The following is a 17,616-nucleotide window of genomic DNA, read 5'->3' as shown; positions in this document are numbered from 1 at the left end:
GTCTTCTCCTGGCAGAGACACTTGACTCGTACAGATCAGCCAAAAGGAGAGTGTGTTATTAAAAGCCACTCCTGTGTGACAGCAAGATCTCCTGGGCTTCTGCCTCCCTGCCAGGGCACTGGAGTGACTGAGGGACCCAGGAGCACATCCAGAGAGCTGCTGCTCATTCCTACCCCGCTGGCACACCACTGGTTGCCTTCAGTCTCTGTTTCCATCACAAGCTTGCACAACCCACAATGCCCTTTCAGTGCTCTGATATTCAATCTTCCCATGTACACTACTGTCCTTACACCACCCCTGCTGCGATCCTGTCCCCGCTCTCCCGTCCTGCTTCCCACGCATCATCACCGACCTCTCCTCTCCCTGGGGCTCCCCAGCCAGGCTTCTCTGACCTTACAAGAGCAACCTGCACAGATGAGGTCTGCTGAGGAAGGTGCCCCTGTGCCAGATGGGGAAGGGAAAATGCTGGTCAAGATGTGGTGCAGCCCTCAGGCTTTGGTTGCAGTGAGGTGTGCAGTAATCAGCAAGTTCTCATACTGTGCACTTAGCTTCTACTCAGAATTTCCATTCCAGCTGTCATCTCTCCTACCATCACACAAATAAAACAGAGTCAGGAGCTCCCCCACACTGAGTCCAGTATGAGCAAGGAGACGGGGCTCCTCACAGCAGGGAGGGGAGGCTCCATCCAAGCCATGAGCCTTTCAAAGAACCATGAGGAGTGATCTATGGGCTGTACTCATCTATTTTAGGATGCATACATTTGACTTACTGCAACAAGTGCCACCACCTATATGGGCCACTTTCAGGCTTCTGGGCTGCAGGAGCATGGTACTCCCAGAACAAGGATAAGGACATCCTCAGTTGCACTGTCACCCTGCAGAGGAGGGGATTACTGCTGCAACTGTAAGGCTGCCCCTCCAAGCTGCAGAAGTCAGCTTCTGATCCTAGCAGGGTACTCAGAGGGCGATACATTTCAGCTCATCTCTCAGTGAGTCCTGGACCTGATCAAGATGAATTCAGACATCTCTGCCAGTGAGAAAGCAAGGTAAGTGCTTAGAAACCAGCTGGTGGTCAGATGCATGCAGCTGCAGAGGACCTCCTCCCAGCCCTGTGGTCCCTGAGGTGCCTGCACACGATGCATAGAGGTCCCTGTCAGGGCTACTGGGCATGGGCATGAGAGCAAGGCACCCCTGGCAATATCTAAGCATGTTTGACAACTTGCTCAGAAGACTGTCACTGTCACTGAGCACTCTGGGTGGCCAACCTGGAGGTGCCAGGACAGCATTGCTTCACAAGGGACAGGCAGCTACATCAGTGTAGACTTTCTGTATCCATCTTGTACTGGGCTGAGCAAGAGCACAACTAACAGCCAGTCAGGAGCTGGGAAGACCACAGGGAGGAGATACAACTTCTAAGATACTTTATTTGAATGAACAAGTTAGGGTGACAGATGCAACACCAAGGACCAGCAGCTGCCTTGGGGAACGACTGTAGCAAGGCAAACACCTCAGTTTGGCAGTTTGTCACAGTGGGCTTCTCCAAGTGGCAGAGCCAGGTGGAAGTACACTGCCTAGCCATGCCTCAAACAAAGCAAGGCAAAAGCCATCTCACCTTCATGCCTGGCCCTCCACAAGAAAATGCTCACATTTGGTTTTCTGAGAAGAACAGGGCCTGGGAGCAGAAGGGACTGAGACTTTTTATACAGTTCCTAGCATTTTTCCCAACACCCTTCTCATGGCAGCTTCATCCCACCTCACCCCCAGCTCTGCATGATGCCATGGTGCCATCTCCTTTGTCACCACCTTCTCAGGGCAAATGTGAGATCTGTTTTAAGGCACATCTGCCAGAGTAGCTCAGATCCTCCACACAGACTTCATAAAGTGAAGAGTTTGCCAGCCCTAACATTCAGAGTAATGTTCCCATTACAACAAAGTGATTTCCTTCCCAAAATCCATGGAAGACAGTGTTTTATCTTAATTTAAACCAAAACCATCTCCTTGGAGCCTCCTGGGCTGACTTTGGGCATTTATATCCCTTGACAACTTTCCACCATCATAATGTTATGAAGTTTATACGCCACTACAGTAAATAATCTGCCTCCCAGCAATCAAGAAACCTGACAGCACTGATGTAAACAATCTGTTGCTGCATTTGGCTGAGGAGCTGAACAGCAAGACTGACAGCCTTGAGCCATGAATTAACTAGGGCTGAAACGCAGAGGATGAGCCACCACCGTCACCCATGGTGCTGGGGCTGAGGCTGAGCAGGGGCTGGGGGAGAGGCTGGCCACACAGTTTCTATTTTGGTCCCATCAGCAGGACTAGCGATGCAGGCTGGGAAGGAGTTGGAGAGTTTCTTCTCTCTGAGCTTCCTTTCCAGAGTGACATGCATGAAGCCAAGCAGCGGGGGCCTCAGCCAGGGTGTGCTGGCGGTTTAGGTACTCAGACCATGGTTGCTTTTGCAGATTGCCATTATCAGACCCAGAGGTGGTCCCCTCGTTCAGTACACACAGCTCTGTTCCTCACAAGGAGGGACATACTATTTAAAGGGTGGCCAGTCCCAGAGCCCAGCTGTTGGATCCAAACTCCCAGAGCAGCCCCAGAGTTTTTCCCAACTCACAAGGACAAAATCCTGGCACAGAAATTACTACTGGCCACAGTGCTGCCCCAGGCAGGGCAATACACAGTGTCTGCCCAGGGCAGCAGCCCCAGGGAGGAGGAGATAAACCTTGTGTAACAACAAAGCTGCAGTGTGGCAGATACAGATACATGCAGTGATTCCCAGGGCTACTAAGTCTCTGCACCTCCCAAAGCAAAGTCAGGAAAACCTCAGGCACTCCACAACATGCACTGATCATTGATCAGAAAGATGGGAATCACATGCCTCCCTCCAGCCCACAGCAGGGATCAGGAAGGGTATCCCACTGCTCCTGGCATAAGCAGGGAATCACAGTGCCACCAGCACCAGAGGATATGCCAGGAGTCCACAAATCTGTCCTGCTTTCCTAAACTACCCCAAAGCAAAGTTACTGAGGACTGAGGGTCCTGGCAAGGCACAGCCTAGCTCCCTGTCCTCTGCCACCTGCAGATTTCCTGCTGCCACCCCCATGCCACATGGACTGTCAGGACAAAAGCAGCAGGATGGGTGGCTGGAAATACACCATTGGCAGGGCAACCCCACAGAAACAGCAGACAGGCACCACTGAGTGCCACGGTGGCTGTGTTTTGCAGACCCCTCACCTGAGCCCTGGGGACTGCTGTGGATCAGCTTTGCTCCAGGCTCTGGCAGCAAACAGCGCTCGACAGAAGCAAAGCTCAGGGTCTTGGGGATGACTCTGGGGTCTGCTTCCCCTGCCCTTCACAGTGGTCTGGAACCAAATGCCATACCTACAAACTAAGGGTTGTCTCTCAACCCAGGTCCCCTCCCATCCCCCACCCAGCACAAACAGAAGCATCAAGTGTGAGGGAGAGGGACGAGCAGGACAAAGAAAGGGGAGATAGTGGGAAAAAGCCCCCTTGACCTGATCCGGAGCGGTGCAGGGGTCCTGCAGGTGCCGAGTGGGTGGCAGTGGCTGTACCACAGCAGCGGGCCAGCCCTCCCCTACTAAGTCCTAGTTTGGAGAGAGTGCTTGGCTTCTCCCTCCGCTCCTCCCCACGCTGCTCTCGTTAAAACAGCCAACTGCACTTCCTCTCCGAGCAGCCCCGAGGCTGGCTCGTCCCCAGCCTTAGGCGCATGCACCACAGCGGGCCCGGAAAGAGAGGGGTCCCCACGGAGCCAGCTGCTCTCCAAACACTCAACTGCGGCTCGGGGATGGCGCAGCTTCCCTGGCAGCGGCAGCAGGAGGACATGGGGAGAACGCGCCAAAGTGGCGATTCTCTCCTGACTCCTTGGAACTTGGATAAAGGGGTCTGCATGGCTGATGAGAGTCAGGCTGCCAGCCACAGAGAGCCTGTCTTCGTGCACAGGAGGTAACTTGCTTCTGAGTTAGTCTTTGGTCCAGGCAGGCTCCACAGATGTCTCAGGAGCTTTGTGTCTTCTCTCATCGTGAAAACCCTCCATGGGACCTCTCACAGCCAGGCTGGGGACTTCCCCGTCATGCTTCACCACTATCCGGGTTCCCCAGCTGCCTCTAGGGATCTGCTCACAGCCAAACACAACCCATCTCTCTTTTGGGGCCACAAAACCCATCTCCTCTTTGGTCTTTGCAGAGAGGAAGGGAAGGTCATGCCAAAGGCCAGCTCACTCTACGATGCGTCACCAGCTATTGTTATTTCGCTCATTTACCCAGGCGACGAGAGCCCATACACAGGCCATAGTGAGTGAGTCAGTGCAGGAGGCTGCAGCTGAGATCTTGTCCTCTCACACTCTGCCCCCTCCTGCCTGCCCCTTCCCCTCGCCTACATGTCATGGCTAAAATTAGACAGCTCTTCTCCTCTGTGTGTAGGAATGTGTGTGTGTTTGGACGGTGCCCAGTGCTCCTTGGGGCTGGAGCAGGACTACAGTAACACAATCATAACAAAATGTCACAGAGGCTGCAGCCAGTGTGGCAAAGGCAGCCAGCTGCCTTCCCCGATGGGTGTCGCGAAAGCCGTTCATAGAGGGTAGCCGGCCCAAAGGCTGAGCTACCACCATTGCTATCATCTCCACCATGACAGAAAGAGCAAGTGGCCTTTGTGAATCAGTGGGAGAGAGGGGTAGGGAGGACACGTGAGCGAACCCATCCATTGCCAAAGTTGCTGAGGATTTCATTCAGCCCTTTTCTCACAACACCAGAGAGGAAAGGCAGCTGGAGATACCCAGGGCAGGCAGGTATTCACCTGGGTCAGTCCTCTCTGCGCTCAAAACTGCTAGCCAATGAAGGATGGAAGGTTCTGCCTCCCTCCCCACACAGGTTATCTACACATCCTTCAGAATTCTCTTCCCACTGCCGGGAAAGAGCCAGCTGCCACTAGTGGTCAAGCAGGTCCCAGCACTGTTACAGCTATGCTGCCAGGTGCAGAAGGGTCTCTAGGAACAGTCCCCAGTCCGTCATTGTTAAGACTCACTTACTGGGACTTGCAGGATGTTTTATCAAAGAGAAAATTTAGAATGTGTGGCAAGTAGTCAATCATTCAGAGCAAAGTAGCCTGATAAGAGATATGTGTGGTTCCTCGCCAGCCCCACCTCCAGCCAAGGAACCTTAGCACAGAATCACAGAATGATTTGGATTGGAAGAGACTTTAAAGGGTATCTTGTTGCAATCCCACTATCACAGTCAGGAACACCTTCCACTAGACCAGGTTGCTCAGAGCCCCATCCAACCTGGCCTTGAACTCTTCCAGGGAGGGTTCAAGCTTCCAGCTTGTCTCCAACTGCTCCATGACCACCCTGCTCTTCCTGTCCCCTATGGTCTATGCATAGCAGAGGCTCCTGCTGATACCACTTGCTGTTCCTCACAGTCACCACAATCCTATCTCCCTCCTGGGCTGGCAGGACCTAGACTGACAAATGGAAACAGCTATTTTTTCCAATGGAAACACCATGGAACAGTGACCACGGTGGATTCCAGGTGGCCCCAAAATCCCTTCCAAATCAACCTGACCACCAAGACACCAGGGCACTAATTCTCCAAGTCCCTGGAGGCAGCAGGAGCAGGAAGTCTAAGAGCCCTCTCCTCAAATTCAGTCATGCAAACCTTGCTGCCATTCTCCTCCTACTCCCGCGACTTAGTAAGCCCTCAGCCTGTTAACATGCAGACAAATGAATGAGTTGTGATGGAGACCAGCAGCTCCCAATGCTGCTGTCACAGGTTTCAGTCTGCTGTGTTCAAGCAGAAACCACTGCTCCAGGCCAAGAAGCTCCCCAAGCCCACGCAGCCCTGAGCAAGACTTTCCATGTGAGGAGATCCTGGTCCCACGCACCTGAAACCACATCACAAGTAGCAGCCCCTGCAGCTGTCTGCAAGGGGGAGAACTGCTCAGCATCCCTGAGAAACCCAGTCCACAGTGATCTCTCTACACCACAAAGCCTGAGACAGGAAAGACACCTCCCAAGCCTTCATCATGACCCTGTGACTAAGCAAAGCACATGCTGGCATGCCACACAAGTGGCATTTGTTAACTGTGACCTTGTTACTGATATAATGTCTAACCTTTGGTTTCACTTTTTCACCTCATGACAGCAAGTGACTAAGTCTTTTTCTCCCGCACCTCACATCAAAATTGAAGTAACTCCTTTTAACAATGTTAAATCTATTATTTCTTGGCTTTGCTGAATGTCAGCTTGTCCCACTGCAACAAATGGGAGGGCAGGAGTAAAACTTGGGGTTTTTTCTCCTCCACTCTTTTTGTTCTAAATGACCTCAGCATATCTGGTCTTATGTGCTTCCTTTTCTTCTTTCATCTTAACATCCCCAGAATCACTGATGGGCTTTTTTCTCTCATCATCCTTCAGAGAGGGGAAGAAGCAATGCCCATGCAGAGCGCAGACCACTGTCCCCCTTTGTGGAATGGACTAGCACTTTAGTACAGACCAGTAACACAGGGCTGCCTTGCTCTGCTTCCCGCGTTTCTCAGCTCCTCCTCTCATGCCCACAGAGACACTGGGTGCTCCAGAGACTTGCTGTGTGGGAGGAGTGACCCAAACTCCAGGTGCAGAAGCTGGGTGGCTGCCATTATGAGGCTCTGTGTGGTACCAGGACACGCAAGCCTGTGCAGTGGGGAGTTGGCTGACAGCTGCCTTGGCTGGAGGCTTGCCTCTGAGCATCAGCTAGCCCACAGCAGCAGCTGACCAGTTTAAGCCATCAAGCTCACCAGCCACTTCAACCACAACAGCATAAAAAAAGCTCTATGCAGATGCTTTGCCAATCCCTTTTTTGCAGAAGGGAGGAAAGCAAAACCAGGAGCGATGAGTCAAGGCCAGCAACCCTGCAGAAGGGACATGTCACAACACCCAGCTGAAGTCAGCTGCAGGGAAAGGGCTGGAGTTGCACAGCAGAGCACCAGAGCTCCAAAGAGCGACCGTGCCCTCTGGTGTTCAACCCATGGCTCTTTGGACCTCTCCAACTCATTTGCCTCCCCTCTGAAGAGCACTAACTGGCCACACGGCCTCTTGCTCCCAACACCTCCAACCACAGAACTCCCAAGCAGCCCTGCGACAAGATTTTTGTGTCTACAATATCAGACAAACAAGAGACTGTGTGGCAAACTCAGTAAGGCCCAGGATGCCATGCAGAGAAACTGTGTAGCAGAAGCCAGGAAGAGCAGTAAGGGTCTTCTGCTGAGGCACTCACACAAGTGCAGCCAAATCCTGACCAGGCTGATGTGCTGCTCTACAAAGACCAAGGCATCGGGAGACCAGGAATGGACCCCAGGACTTGTCCCTACCTCCACATCTCCTCAGGAGCACTTGTGAATGAGGTAATGGCTCCCAACACCATGGCTAGCCTAGGAACTGGCTCCCACACAGCAACTACATCCCAGCAATGATGATTGTCTCCCAGGCCCTGTTTTTCCACCATTTCTGGCAGTCATAGCCTTACTGAATTTCAGACTGGTTCAGCTAAATTTTATTATTTATTATTATTTAATTTAGTCATTTAGCTAAACCACCCTCAGTGCTGTCACCTTAGGTCTTCCAAGCATTCAGCATGCACTGGGTCTAGGTGCTCATGCCCACACTGGCTAGGACATAAAGGAGGAAGAGCTCAACTGACCTTCGATCCAAACTCCAGCAAAACAGAAGCTGCCATGTTAGTTGATCAAAGTCCAGTAGCAAGCTGCTCTCTAGAACAAAGTTAGTGACACAGGCATGAGGCAAGCAGACCGGCTTTTGGTGGCCTTGGTTAGTACAGACACATGAGGGTGAAGTGGGGTGAGATGTGGGTGGGAGGGAGGAGAGCTTTTAAAAAGAAATGTTGCAGCAGCTGCTGGGACTGCACAGCCTGTGCAAGGCAATAAAAATACCACATACTTATACACCGCTGGCCGGTGCTTTATCCTCCTGGATCCCCATCGGCTGGGCTGGCTGCCCTGGAGACAAGGGAAGACACCTTTGTGGGGCAGGTGGAGTCTAGGGACACAAAGAGAGTGGTCAGCAAGCCATGAACACGCCTGGCTGCTCAGCACACGGCACTATCCTCCCCCACCCCAGTTTTGCTGCCCCAGTGCCATCTCTCCACCACATGCTCTCCCCTTGCCTTGGCACTTGCGGATCCCAGGGGCTCCAATGGCACCTGGGCCACCACCCATGCTGTCAGCCATGAAGGTCAATGCAGGCAACTCGCCCATAAAGCTGGAGTCAGCAATGCTGTTTTTCCCTAAAGAGCCAGTCAGCAAACATGAAGCACCACACTCCTGCATCTGGGATGCTAACCCAGCCCAGTTCAGACCCAGCCAACTGCCCACCTCCAGCCCAACCCAGACAGCTGCAAGAGAGCACACAACTCAGGGACCAGCGCCAGGCTGGCACAGAAAGAGAGCCCCGCTTCCCTTCATCCTTCCCTGTGCTGGCTTGGTTCCTGGCTGCTTTCTTTTACTTCGACTGCTGGGTCGAAATTCATGGATTTGAATTTCAAATAAATCATGAAGGCAATCTCCATGCCTTGCACGGAGAAGCATTGTTTGGGCAGGGCAGAGTGGTTCACCTGTTCCCAACTCTCTGGCCCTTGTGCACAGGCACCAACCCTTAGGAGCCCCGACTACCACCAGCCAGGGGCTGCGTAGCAAAGCTCTTCGCGACCCAGTGTAGATGGGAAGTGTCATTCTTGGGATCCCTCCACCACATCTGCTTCCTCACTCATTGAAACAACAAGAAAACTTGAGGGCGGGTAACATTGTTTGAGCTCAGGTGGGGAATCCTCAGCCTCTGCTGGAAAATCTCCTGGCCCCATGCCGACCTGCAACCCTGCCAGGAGTTGAATTGGGGAGCAGGATACCTCCTTCCATGCATCCTGGCAGCTCTCACAGGACAGAAGCCCTGTAGCTTCATAACCCTGCCATCTGCCAGCCTCACACCGGTGCAAAATCTCTGCAGAGAACACCCACCCCACCCCCTGCTACACTTCAGCAGTGACAGCTGCCATGTGCTAGCTGCCAGAGTGCCCCACGCGATGTCCTCTTCTGTGGTGACCTCGAGCTTGGGCAGTAAGAGGCTTAGCCCTGGATCTGTGAGGCTCCTGGCCAGAGCCAGGGTAGCAAGGCAGGATGATGTACAGATAATCGGACCAAGTGGGAACTTTCACATGGAGGGGATGGTATGTGGCCATCTGCATTGCCCTGTGCTCCCTCTCTTGGATGGCTACAGGCCACAGCCAGAGGCTGGGAGCTCAGGAGGAGGCTACAAACCATCTTATGTACTTCTATCCCGTGATTCTCTATCCTCATCCCGTTGGAGAGTCCTGCCCTAGAGTGGAGACGGGGCCCTCCACAGCCAGTGGGGAGCAGGCAGCAAGGAGTCCCCCTGCTCTCTGGCTCTGGATCCACACCTGGGCTGACAATGGCAAGCGAGGCTGTTTGGCACACACGTTTCCTGTGGAAGCCAAGCTGCACCAAAACAATGGGAAAACCTTCTGCAAGAAGGTTCTATGTTAGTTGCCCTGACTTCCTGGGCCAGCCAGATGGGACATATGACTTTCTTCAAAGCCATAGCATGTGCTGGAGCCAGGGCTGCTCCAGCCCTGCAATGAGATGAGATGCTGCTGGGAAGCAGGGAAAGGAAGACAGGGTGAGTGGAGCCAGGAAAAAGGCAAAGCTAGGCTCTTGCCTACTGGTGCTGGGTGGGATTTTCACACCCTGGCTGGGTGCCCCTGCGTGTGGCTGGGACTAGAGCCTGCCACAAGCTGGCATCATGCCATAATGTCAGGGAGCCAGCAACAGCCCATGAGACATGCCAAAGGAATCTCCCACCAACACGGGGCACATAGAGGACAGGGCAGCAGCCAAAGGATGGGACTATGTCCAGCCAGACCTCCTTTTGCTCCCAGAGTGGGGCTTTTCCACCAGTGCCATGTACCTGCCACCCTGCATGCACAGCTTGCGCAGCATCCTGCAGTCCCCCCACAGACAGGTCTCCAGTTCTCACAGCTGGGCAGGGCTTCTCTGAGGTGGGGCATGCTTAGCTCATTTCCCCAGGCCCTGAACCACTGGGAAGGGCTGACAGCCATCAGCTGGGCAAAGCTCAGCCATGCTATTTCCAGGCACGGGAGCAATGGTCACAGGTAGAAACTGGAACTCACAGGCTAACCCAGACAGCACAACCTGCCCGGCAGCCAGGACTGAGACAGGAGGCCCATTAACTCCTACTCTCTGGGAGCGAAGGGAGCAGAAAGAGATCCTCTCAGCTGGTCATCCTGGCACAAGGAGGAAGAGCTTCCCCTGGGGCAGAGCTCACAGTTAAGTACAGAATTAGCACCCGAAGGCATCAACCCCTAAACTGCAGGCAGGAGGAGAACAGCACTGGGTGTAACACATACACATCTGGTGTGAACAGGACTCCATCCCTACTGAGCTCTAGCCTGGCCAACGCAGCCTCACTGCTTGCCCTGGCAGAGCTTCACCCTCCACCTGGAGTCCTGATGGGGAGAAGAAAGCCTCCCAGCTCCCAAACATCGGCTGCAGCTGCTGCTGGATCTGCAGGTTGCAACAGATACACAGAGTATACTTTTGTATTACTGGAGAGCTGGCCTAGAGAAAGCTCTTGAACTCAGGATTGCAAAGAGCCACTTATTATCCCCAGAGCCTGGTGCCAGCTCAAGAACCAGCAAGACAGGTTTCCCCTATTTCCACGTCTAGCCTGTGTTGCCAAGCCAGATCTGCACCAGAGTCTCTACCTCCAAAAGTCTCCAGCAGAAGCCATTCACCTGCCAGTACCACATCTTCCAAAAAACGATTGTTCGTGGGCCCAAGGGTCAAGGAGTCTTAGCCTGCAGCACTCACTCTACTCTTGAACTCAGCATCTCAAAGTCAGCACTGGTTTAAAAGAACCCGCAAGCAAGCGAATGCATGCCTGAGAGATAACTCAGGAGCTTCAGCTCACACAGTCACCTGGGGAAAAGAAAATAGAGCTCCACTAAGAGCAGAGCTGCAAGTTAAATTCAGAGGCTTTGCCAAGTCTCTGGGGAGACTGTCTGCTCCCCAGGCACTGCATGATGATGAGTGAAGGAAATTCTACACTGCGTCTCCCACCACCTGCCAGAGCTCAGGTTGCCCTTCGTGAGAGCATCGTCCTCATTGCCGAGGGCTGGCCTCCCCTTACCAGCACCTCCTTAGTTCCCAAGAGAACTCACACAGTCAAACAGCTCTCAAACTCCCCTTGCTTGCACTACCCACAGCTCTGCCTCTTCCCTCTCAACACCATATCCTTGCAAAGACCTGTCTCCACTCTCAGTGCCTGACTCTTCCTATTGTTTTTGTTTCAAAGGAGGGAAGCGATCCCTCATCCTTCCTCCTTTCAGCCCCTTGAGGAGATTACAGTGTTTCCTGGAAAGGATGCTCCAACTCCTAAGAAGATTAGTGGAAGGTGTCCCTGCCCATGGTGGGGGGGTTGGAACTGGATGATCTTTAAAGTCCCTTCCAACCTAAACCGTTCTATGAGGCTAAAATTAAAGGTCCTGACACCTTCTCTGAGCAGGCACATGTCACTGTAGCAGTCCCTGCTATGATCTTGGGGAGCTGCCAGTGAGTGCTTGGGACTGGAGAGACAAGGTAAGTGGCAGGTAGGGTCCACATCATGGAGGACCTCACCCTCTGGAAGCAGTCAGACCCTCCCATGCTGATCCTTCCCTGACCCATCTCACAGCCCCACTGTGAGCTGGCAGCTGTCCCAGCCTGGCTCTGCTGTGAGGCTGCATTGGCTGCCAACAGGTATGACTGCATGCCCAGTGCTTTATTTTCCCCCCAGAAAAAAAAGTCCCTGAGCAGATATCATAGAGCAAACTCAGGAGCAGAAACAGCTCTCTCAGCACTTCCCATCTGCCCTGCAAACAAGCCCAAGCATCACTGCAGGGGACAGCTGGGGATTCCCACAGGTGACACTGGCCCAGGCCCAGACAAAGCTACCCAGCCACCACCTCTGAGCAGGATGTGGAACAGAGGCTGGAGGGTTTCAGAGCTTGAGGCATACAAAATCTGCATGCATGGAGGAGAACTAGGAAGATGATTGCTCAACAGCTAGCTGGCAGCAAGGTGCTTTGTGAAAAAGCTTGTCCCAAGGGAAACACTGCTGTCAGCCTGCCAGAGCACAAACTTCAGGCTCCTCACTACCATCTGGTCTTCCCCCAGGGCACCTGGGCCTTACACCACTGCACAGCCTCTCTGCCACACCTGCACGGGGGAAAGTGGGTGCAAGGGCCAGCAGCTTCGAGGGCACCCCCCACACAGCAGGGATGGGGAAGGCTGGGCTGCTGTCCCAGTGGTACATTATTCTCAGCTTTCACATAGATGTAAGCATCAAGCTGAAAGAAAGACAGTGACAAGTGACGTCCCAGAAAGATGTAGGCGGGTGCTCGGCTCAGTTTCTTGAGTGCCGTTTACCCACAGGCTGTGCCACCCACAAACCTTTCCTGGGGCAGTGGCAGGCACCCCCAGGCTCACCTGCAGGCTCCAGCACAAGACCTGCTGAGGGGTCACAGCCAAAAACTTGGTCTCATGCTCTGCTGGACTGCCAGCTGCCCCACTGGTGCTTACAGCCCCTGCTTATGCTATCGCACCAGCCATTACACATACTTCCTTTGAAGGGTGATTTGTTACAGAAGCTCTGAAGCCCACAGGGAAGATTCATTTCACTGGCATCCCACTCCACTGGCACAGGGGCAAGCAAGAAACAGGCATTGTCCCCAGTTCCTCCCTGGAAAGGGTAAACTGCAGTTTACTCATAGCACAAGAAACAGGGCACCTAGAAAGACAATTTAATCCTAACCACCTCTTATCTGATCAGCCCCAATCTCTTTATCAGCCCAATTAAAAGAATTACCCATCCATGCCGGATGCATGTATTGTGCACTTGTCTCTGTAGGCTCTAGAGCCAATTACTCCACCCTCCTTTAAGGCAATTACAAGGTACAGAAATAAGCCTGCTTGCAAAACACATATCATACCACTGGAGGCCAGAGCCTGGGGGCTCACCTTTCTGTTGCTTCAAATCCCCTCAGGGCTCATGTGCCCTGGAGACAGGACAGGCTCTCTTGCCATTTTGCAGACCCCTGCCTCCCTTTGCCATGCCTCCCAGTGTTGCTACAGACAGAGTCCAGCACAGGGTGTCCACCTCAGGAGATCTCTCTCCTTGAAGCCAGGGCTCTCCAGAGATCCACTCGTGCCAGTGAGCAAATTCTTCCCAATTACCTAAGCTTCTTCTAGGCCTGTTTCCCAGCCACATATGGCTCTGGGTAAAGCTCAGAATAGAAGTGGGTACAAATTTCCTCACTGATAGCTGTTGGAAAGCATTTGGTGGGTAGGGGCGGCTGTACTTATTGACAAAAGGAAGCGTAGCTCAGCCTTCCCTTGTAATTCCCTCAGAGGAGGTGAAGAAACTTCATGCCATCCTCTGCTCCAACGCTCAGGTGGGCAGGAATTCAGTGGCACACAGCCAATTACCCTGCATGACTTCCCATTGAGTTTACCTCCCACTGGTGTGAGTGGGAGCCCCTTCAGTCTCAGAGGTTCATGGGAACCTCTCCTCACTACCCTGCAGCTCTGGGTGCTGCATTCATCACCCTGAGCCAGGGGGAAGAACTGGGTTCCTCCATCAGCAGCAGAAGGGCAAGAATGCACTAAACCACCCCGTGGCCATTTCCAGCTGTCTTGGTGGGCCTACTGGCCTCCTCCAGCTTCTCCTGCCATTCCACTTTGCTTCTCCACATGTGTCCACGCTGCCAAACGCTGTTCACATGTGGAGAATTTCCCCTTGGCTCTGACCTACATTGCAGAAACAGCAGTGTGAAGCCCAAGGACTCAGAGAGAGATGCCACACAGTATTTGGAACAGGCCAGAGACTGGCAGGAGCTCAAGGCAGCCATTGCTGAAAGCTCTGAAACCAGAGCAGAGAACATCACTCTGTGGTGGAGTGACCTTGCAAGCCATCCACTCCCAGGTCTGGCTTGGATGTGGAGGTTGAAATTGGAGCCTTTCCCCTCCATTCAGCATGTGTGATACCGCTCTGGTGGCACTGCGTCCTGCTTCAACTGCTCCCATATACCAAAAATACCCATGAGATGTAGAAAGTTTGTCACAGGGCCACCAACATGGCTGGGGGTAAGAGTTACCAAGTACAAGGAGAGTATGAGATAATGGGGGCGGTTTGGCCTGCAGACAAGTTTGAGGGGGAACATTATTACTGTCTCCAGCAACCTGATGGGAAAGTACAGAGCAGACTGGGTCAGATGCTGCCCAGATATGAACGGTGACAACCTGAAAGAGACCAGGCACAGGCTGCAACAATGGAAACTTAATTGTTATTAGAGGAAAAAAAATTCTGAGTAGCTGAAGCAGAGTGGGAGTGGGTGTCCATGGAAGCTGTGTTCTCTACACCCTGGCAACACTCAAAAACTCAACATCAGTAGCCTGATCAAATTCGACCCTGCTTTGAGACAGCAGTGTGGACCAGGCGATCTCCAGAGGCTCCTTCAGACCTCAGTTATTCAGTGTTTTCAAAGACCTCCAGATAGCAGAGGTACCAGGGTCTGGTACTTCGAGGTACTTCGCTTACATGGTCCAAAGCCCACGAGACGAACAGAGAGGCTAAGGGAGGCACAAGGAGCCCAGCTGTCTCTGGGACGGACGCATGAGAATCCGGGATCCCAGCCGGCAGCACGGGACGAGCACAGCCATCCCCCGGCGCGGCAGGGCTGCCAGTGTCGCAGGCGAAGCACGGGACAGGCGTGCGGGGATGGAGACAGGCAGTTCTGGGCGGGTGGAAGCGAATCCCCAAGAGACGAGGCTCCGATTCCACGGGGACGACAGCGCACTCAGCGAGGGCAATGCTCCCCAACTTCCCATCACTCGTGCCCAAGAGCTTGAAAGGAGGGAAAAGCAAACTCACCCCGCTCCATCCTCACACTCTGTCCCGCATCCCCCTGCGGCTGCGCTCAGCCGGGGTCAACCCTTCGACCGGGCCTGGTGAGGCGGCTGCTGACGGCTCAGCGGGGGAAGGCTCTTTGGGAGCCGGTGCTCCGCCGCCTCCGTTCCGGATGCTACAGCCAGCCCTTGCCCGAGAGCCTAGCTCCCTCCGATCCCGCTCCGCCGCCAGGTGCCGGAGCGGCGGCGCAGGCACCATCCGGAGCTCCGCCGCCCGGCGGGACCCGCCGTCCCGCCGCCCGCCCCGCCGGTGCTCACCTGCGCCCGAAGAGCTTGAGGCCAGTGAAGCGCTTGTTGCTGTGGCGGCGGCCCAGTGGAGGCGGCGGCGCCGGCCCCCACTCGGGCTCTGCGCTGCCTGACGCCCCGGAGGTGTCGGCTGTGGCGGCGGCGGCGGCGGTGTCGGAGGAGGCGGCGGAGAGCGAACCGCCGGACGGCGGGGGCCGAGCCGCTTGCATGGCCGAGCTCAAGGCTCGGCGCCGCCGCCACCGCAGTTCCGAGCCAGAGGAGGGCACCGGGGGCGGGCGGGGGGCGCGGCCGGCTCGGGCTCCCGCCCCACCGGGGCCACGGGCCGGCGGGCAGGAAGTGCGGCCGCTCACCGGTGGCACCGGCGGCCGCGCCTCCAGCGCCGCCTGCCGAGCGCGGGGATCGGGGCCGGCGGCGGAGCCCGTCCCGTGGCCCCGCGCCCGGCGCCGCCGCCTCAGGAAGCCGCGTGTCAGCCCTGCCGCCGCCCCGCGCTCGGAAGAGGTTCGGCGGCAGAAGCGGAGCCTCCCCCTGCCTCCGCCTCCGCCCCCCATTGTTCACCGCCGGACGGAGGGGACGGAGCCAGCAGTCCTGCCGCCGCCGCCACCGCCCTCTCCAGGGACCGGGAGCCACCACCGGCCTCGTCGCCGAGGCCAGCAGCGAGGCTCTTACCCAGCCCGACAAGCGCCTGCCCCGCTTCTCCCTGAGCCCAGTGACACCGCTTGCTCAGCGGGCAGCGGCAGGGACAGGGGCTGGCCTGCTCTCCATGGCTGCCAGTCCAGGAAAAGAGCAGCTCTCCCAGTCCTCCTTTGCATGGAAAATGTGCCGGCCTCAAGGAGAGCTTCCCCGCTTCCCAAGGGTGTGGAGCCAGGCTGAAAGCCGGGGCTGTGGGGGCTGCCAGGACAGGGCCCTGGCTGCCCGCTGCACGGTGCTCCTGCCGACCCTTAACACCCTGGGTCAGGTCCCACTGGCAGACTCGAACACCAGCTGTTTCCAGGAGGACTGGTGGGGATGGGGACACACTTGCCAGTTTCCCCGAAACCGATAGCTCGGGCAAAGCCGGGCTGGCCCGCTGTGCTCACAGGCTTGGCGTCAAAAGCGCTCGAGCAGCCCACGGACATCCTGGCTGGGAGCTTGTGCTGCGCAAGCCCAGGCACTGCGAGAAGAGGAGGGGATTGCGGGCAGGGCGCTGGGCAAGCACAGGAAGCCTTTCCCCCAGCCCCCAAATCACGGGCTGTCAGCACTCGCCACAGCACCTTAACCCCCCAACAATAAGAGGAAGGCAGCAGAGCCCAGCTCCGTGGGTACCTTATATCTACGTCCCCCGGAGGGCTCTGGGGAACGTCCCAAGAGCGATGCCGCCACATCTGCCGCAGCTTGAGCTGATGCGCTCAGCCAGCCCGGGGTTCACTCTCGCTCTTCCTCCCCCAGCAGCCGCTTTCCGGAGTCATCCCGAGGGCAGGTCCCTGGCAGTGCTCCGCCGCCGGCCGGGGCCCCGGCTTTGTTTGCACCCTCCACCTGGTTCCTCTCTCTGCACTTCCTGGAAGTGTGAGGGCGGCTGTCATTGCAGCCAGCTGCGCGGCCTTCTTCCCACGGCGCTGGCCACCTCCTCTGCCGGGTCGTCTCCAGTGAAGCCTCGTGCGCACCCTCAGCAAGCAGGAGCACGTCCTGGCACGCTGGGCTGCGCGCCGATGAGCCGCACCTCCCTTGCTGGGTGGTTCTTTGAATGCCCCCAGACCTGAGACAGCCCCCTCTCCCGAAGCTGCTCCAGCACCGCCATGCACACCAAGACCATAGCAGTGGGGTTGTCCTCTGGGTTGGACCCTGCAGGGCACCACAGCACTCACAACCCCTGGGTGTATATGTCCTCCCTGTGTGGCAGGTCTGAAAACAACCTCCAGCATCTGCTCAATCTGCACTGGAGTTCATTGAAAAAACGCTTTGGTAAACCAGGAATGGGCAGTGTGAAAAGTAGAAGCATGTAGGAGGCTCCCGGCCAGCCTCCAAAGAATGGAGAAACAGCCTGACATTCATCATCCATCCCCCAGTCTGGGGCGGCACAGCCTAAGCCTGCAGGCCCGGCCTGTCCCCACCTCCAAAAACCCCAGCTCTTCACAACCAGATGTTACTTGGTATGCTCTGGCTCCAGGAAAGCTTCAGCTCACCAAGAGGGTCTGTGGTCAGCTTCTATGGGCCAGAGAAAAGAAAACAAGCAAAGCTGGTCCTGGCAGCCTGCACAGATGGCATTTCTAAAGGGGCACATGGTCTTGCTTTAAACTCCATCATCAAAAGGAGAAAAAAAAAAAAAAAACATTGACAGACCTTGATC

The 17,616-nt window shown here is 55.4% G+C and overlaps 1 protein-coding gene across 2 annotated transcripts in view; it reads right to left on the bottom strand.

The window, feature by feature from the left end:
• Positions 1-15,869, bottom strand: part of DGKZ (diacylglycerol kinase zeta) — a 46,771-nt gene extending 30,902 nt beyond the window's left edge. The window contains exons 1-2 of one of the 2 annotated variants that reach the window (XM_041459846.1): positions 15,306-15,869; positions 7,951-8,049 (exon numbers count right to left, since the gene is read on the bottom strand). In XM_041459846.1, the coding sequence (XP_041315780.1) occupies positions 7,951-8,049; positions 15,306-15,841 (635 nt within the window). In that variant the 5' untranslated portion in view covers positions 15,842-15,869. The remainder of the gene's footprint in view (positions 1-7,950; positions 8,050-15,305) is intronic. The other variant, XM_041459847.1, reaches the window with a different exon arrangement.
• Between the last annotated feature and the right edge of the window lie 1,747 nt (positions 15,870-17,616).

This window comes from Pyrgilauda ruficollis, unplaced genomic scaffold, assembly GCF_017590135.1.
Source record: "Pyrgilauda ruficollis isolate IOZ18807 unplaced genomic scaffold, ASM1759013v1 scaffold14, whole genome shotgun sequence".
Classification (NCBI taxonomy): Eukaryota; Metazoa; Chordata; class Aves; order Passeriformes; family Passeridae; genus Pyrgilauda; species Pyrgilauda ruficollis.
This window is presented reverse-complemented; position numbering and strand designations above follow the sequence as displayed.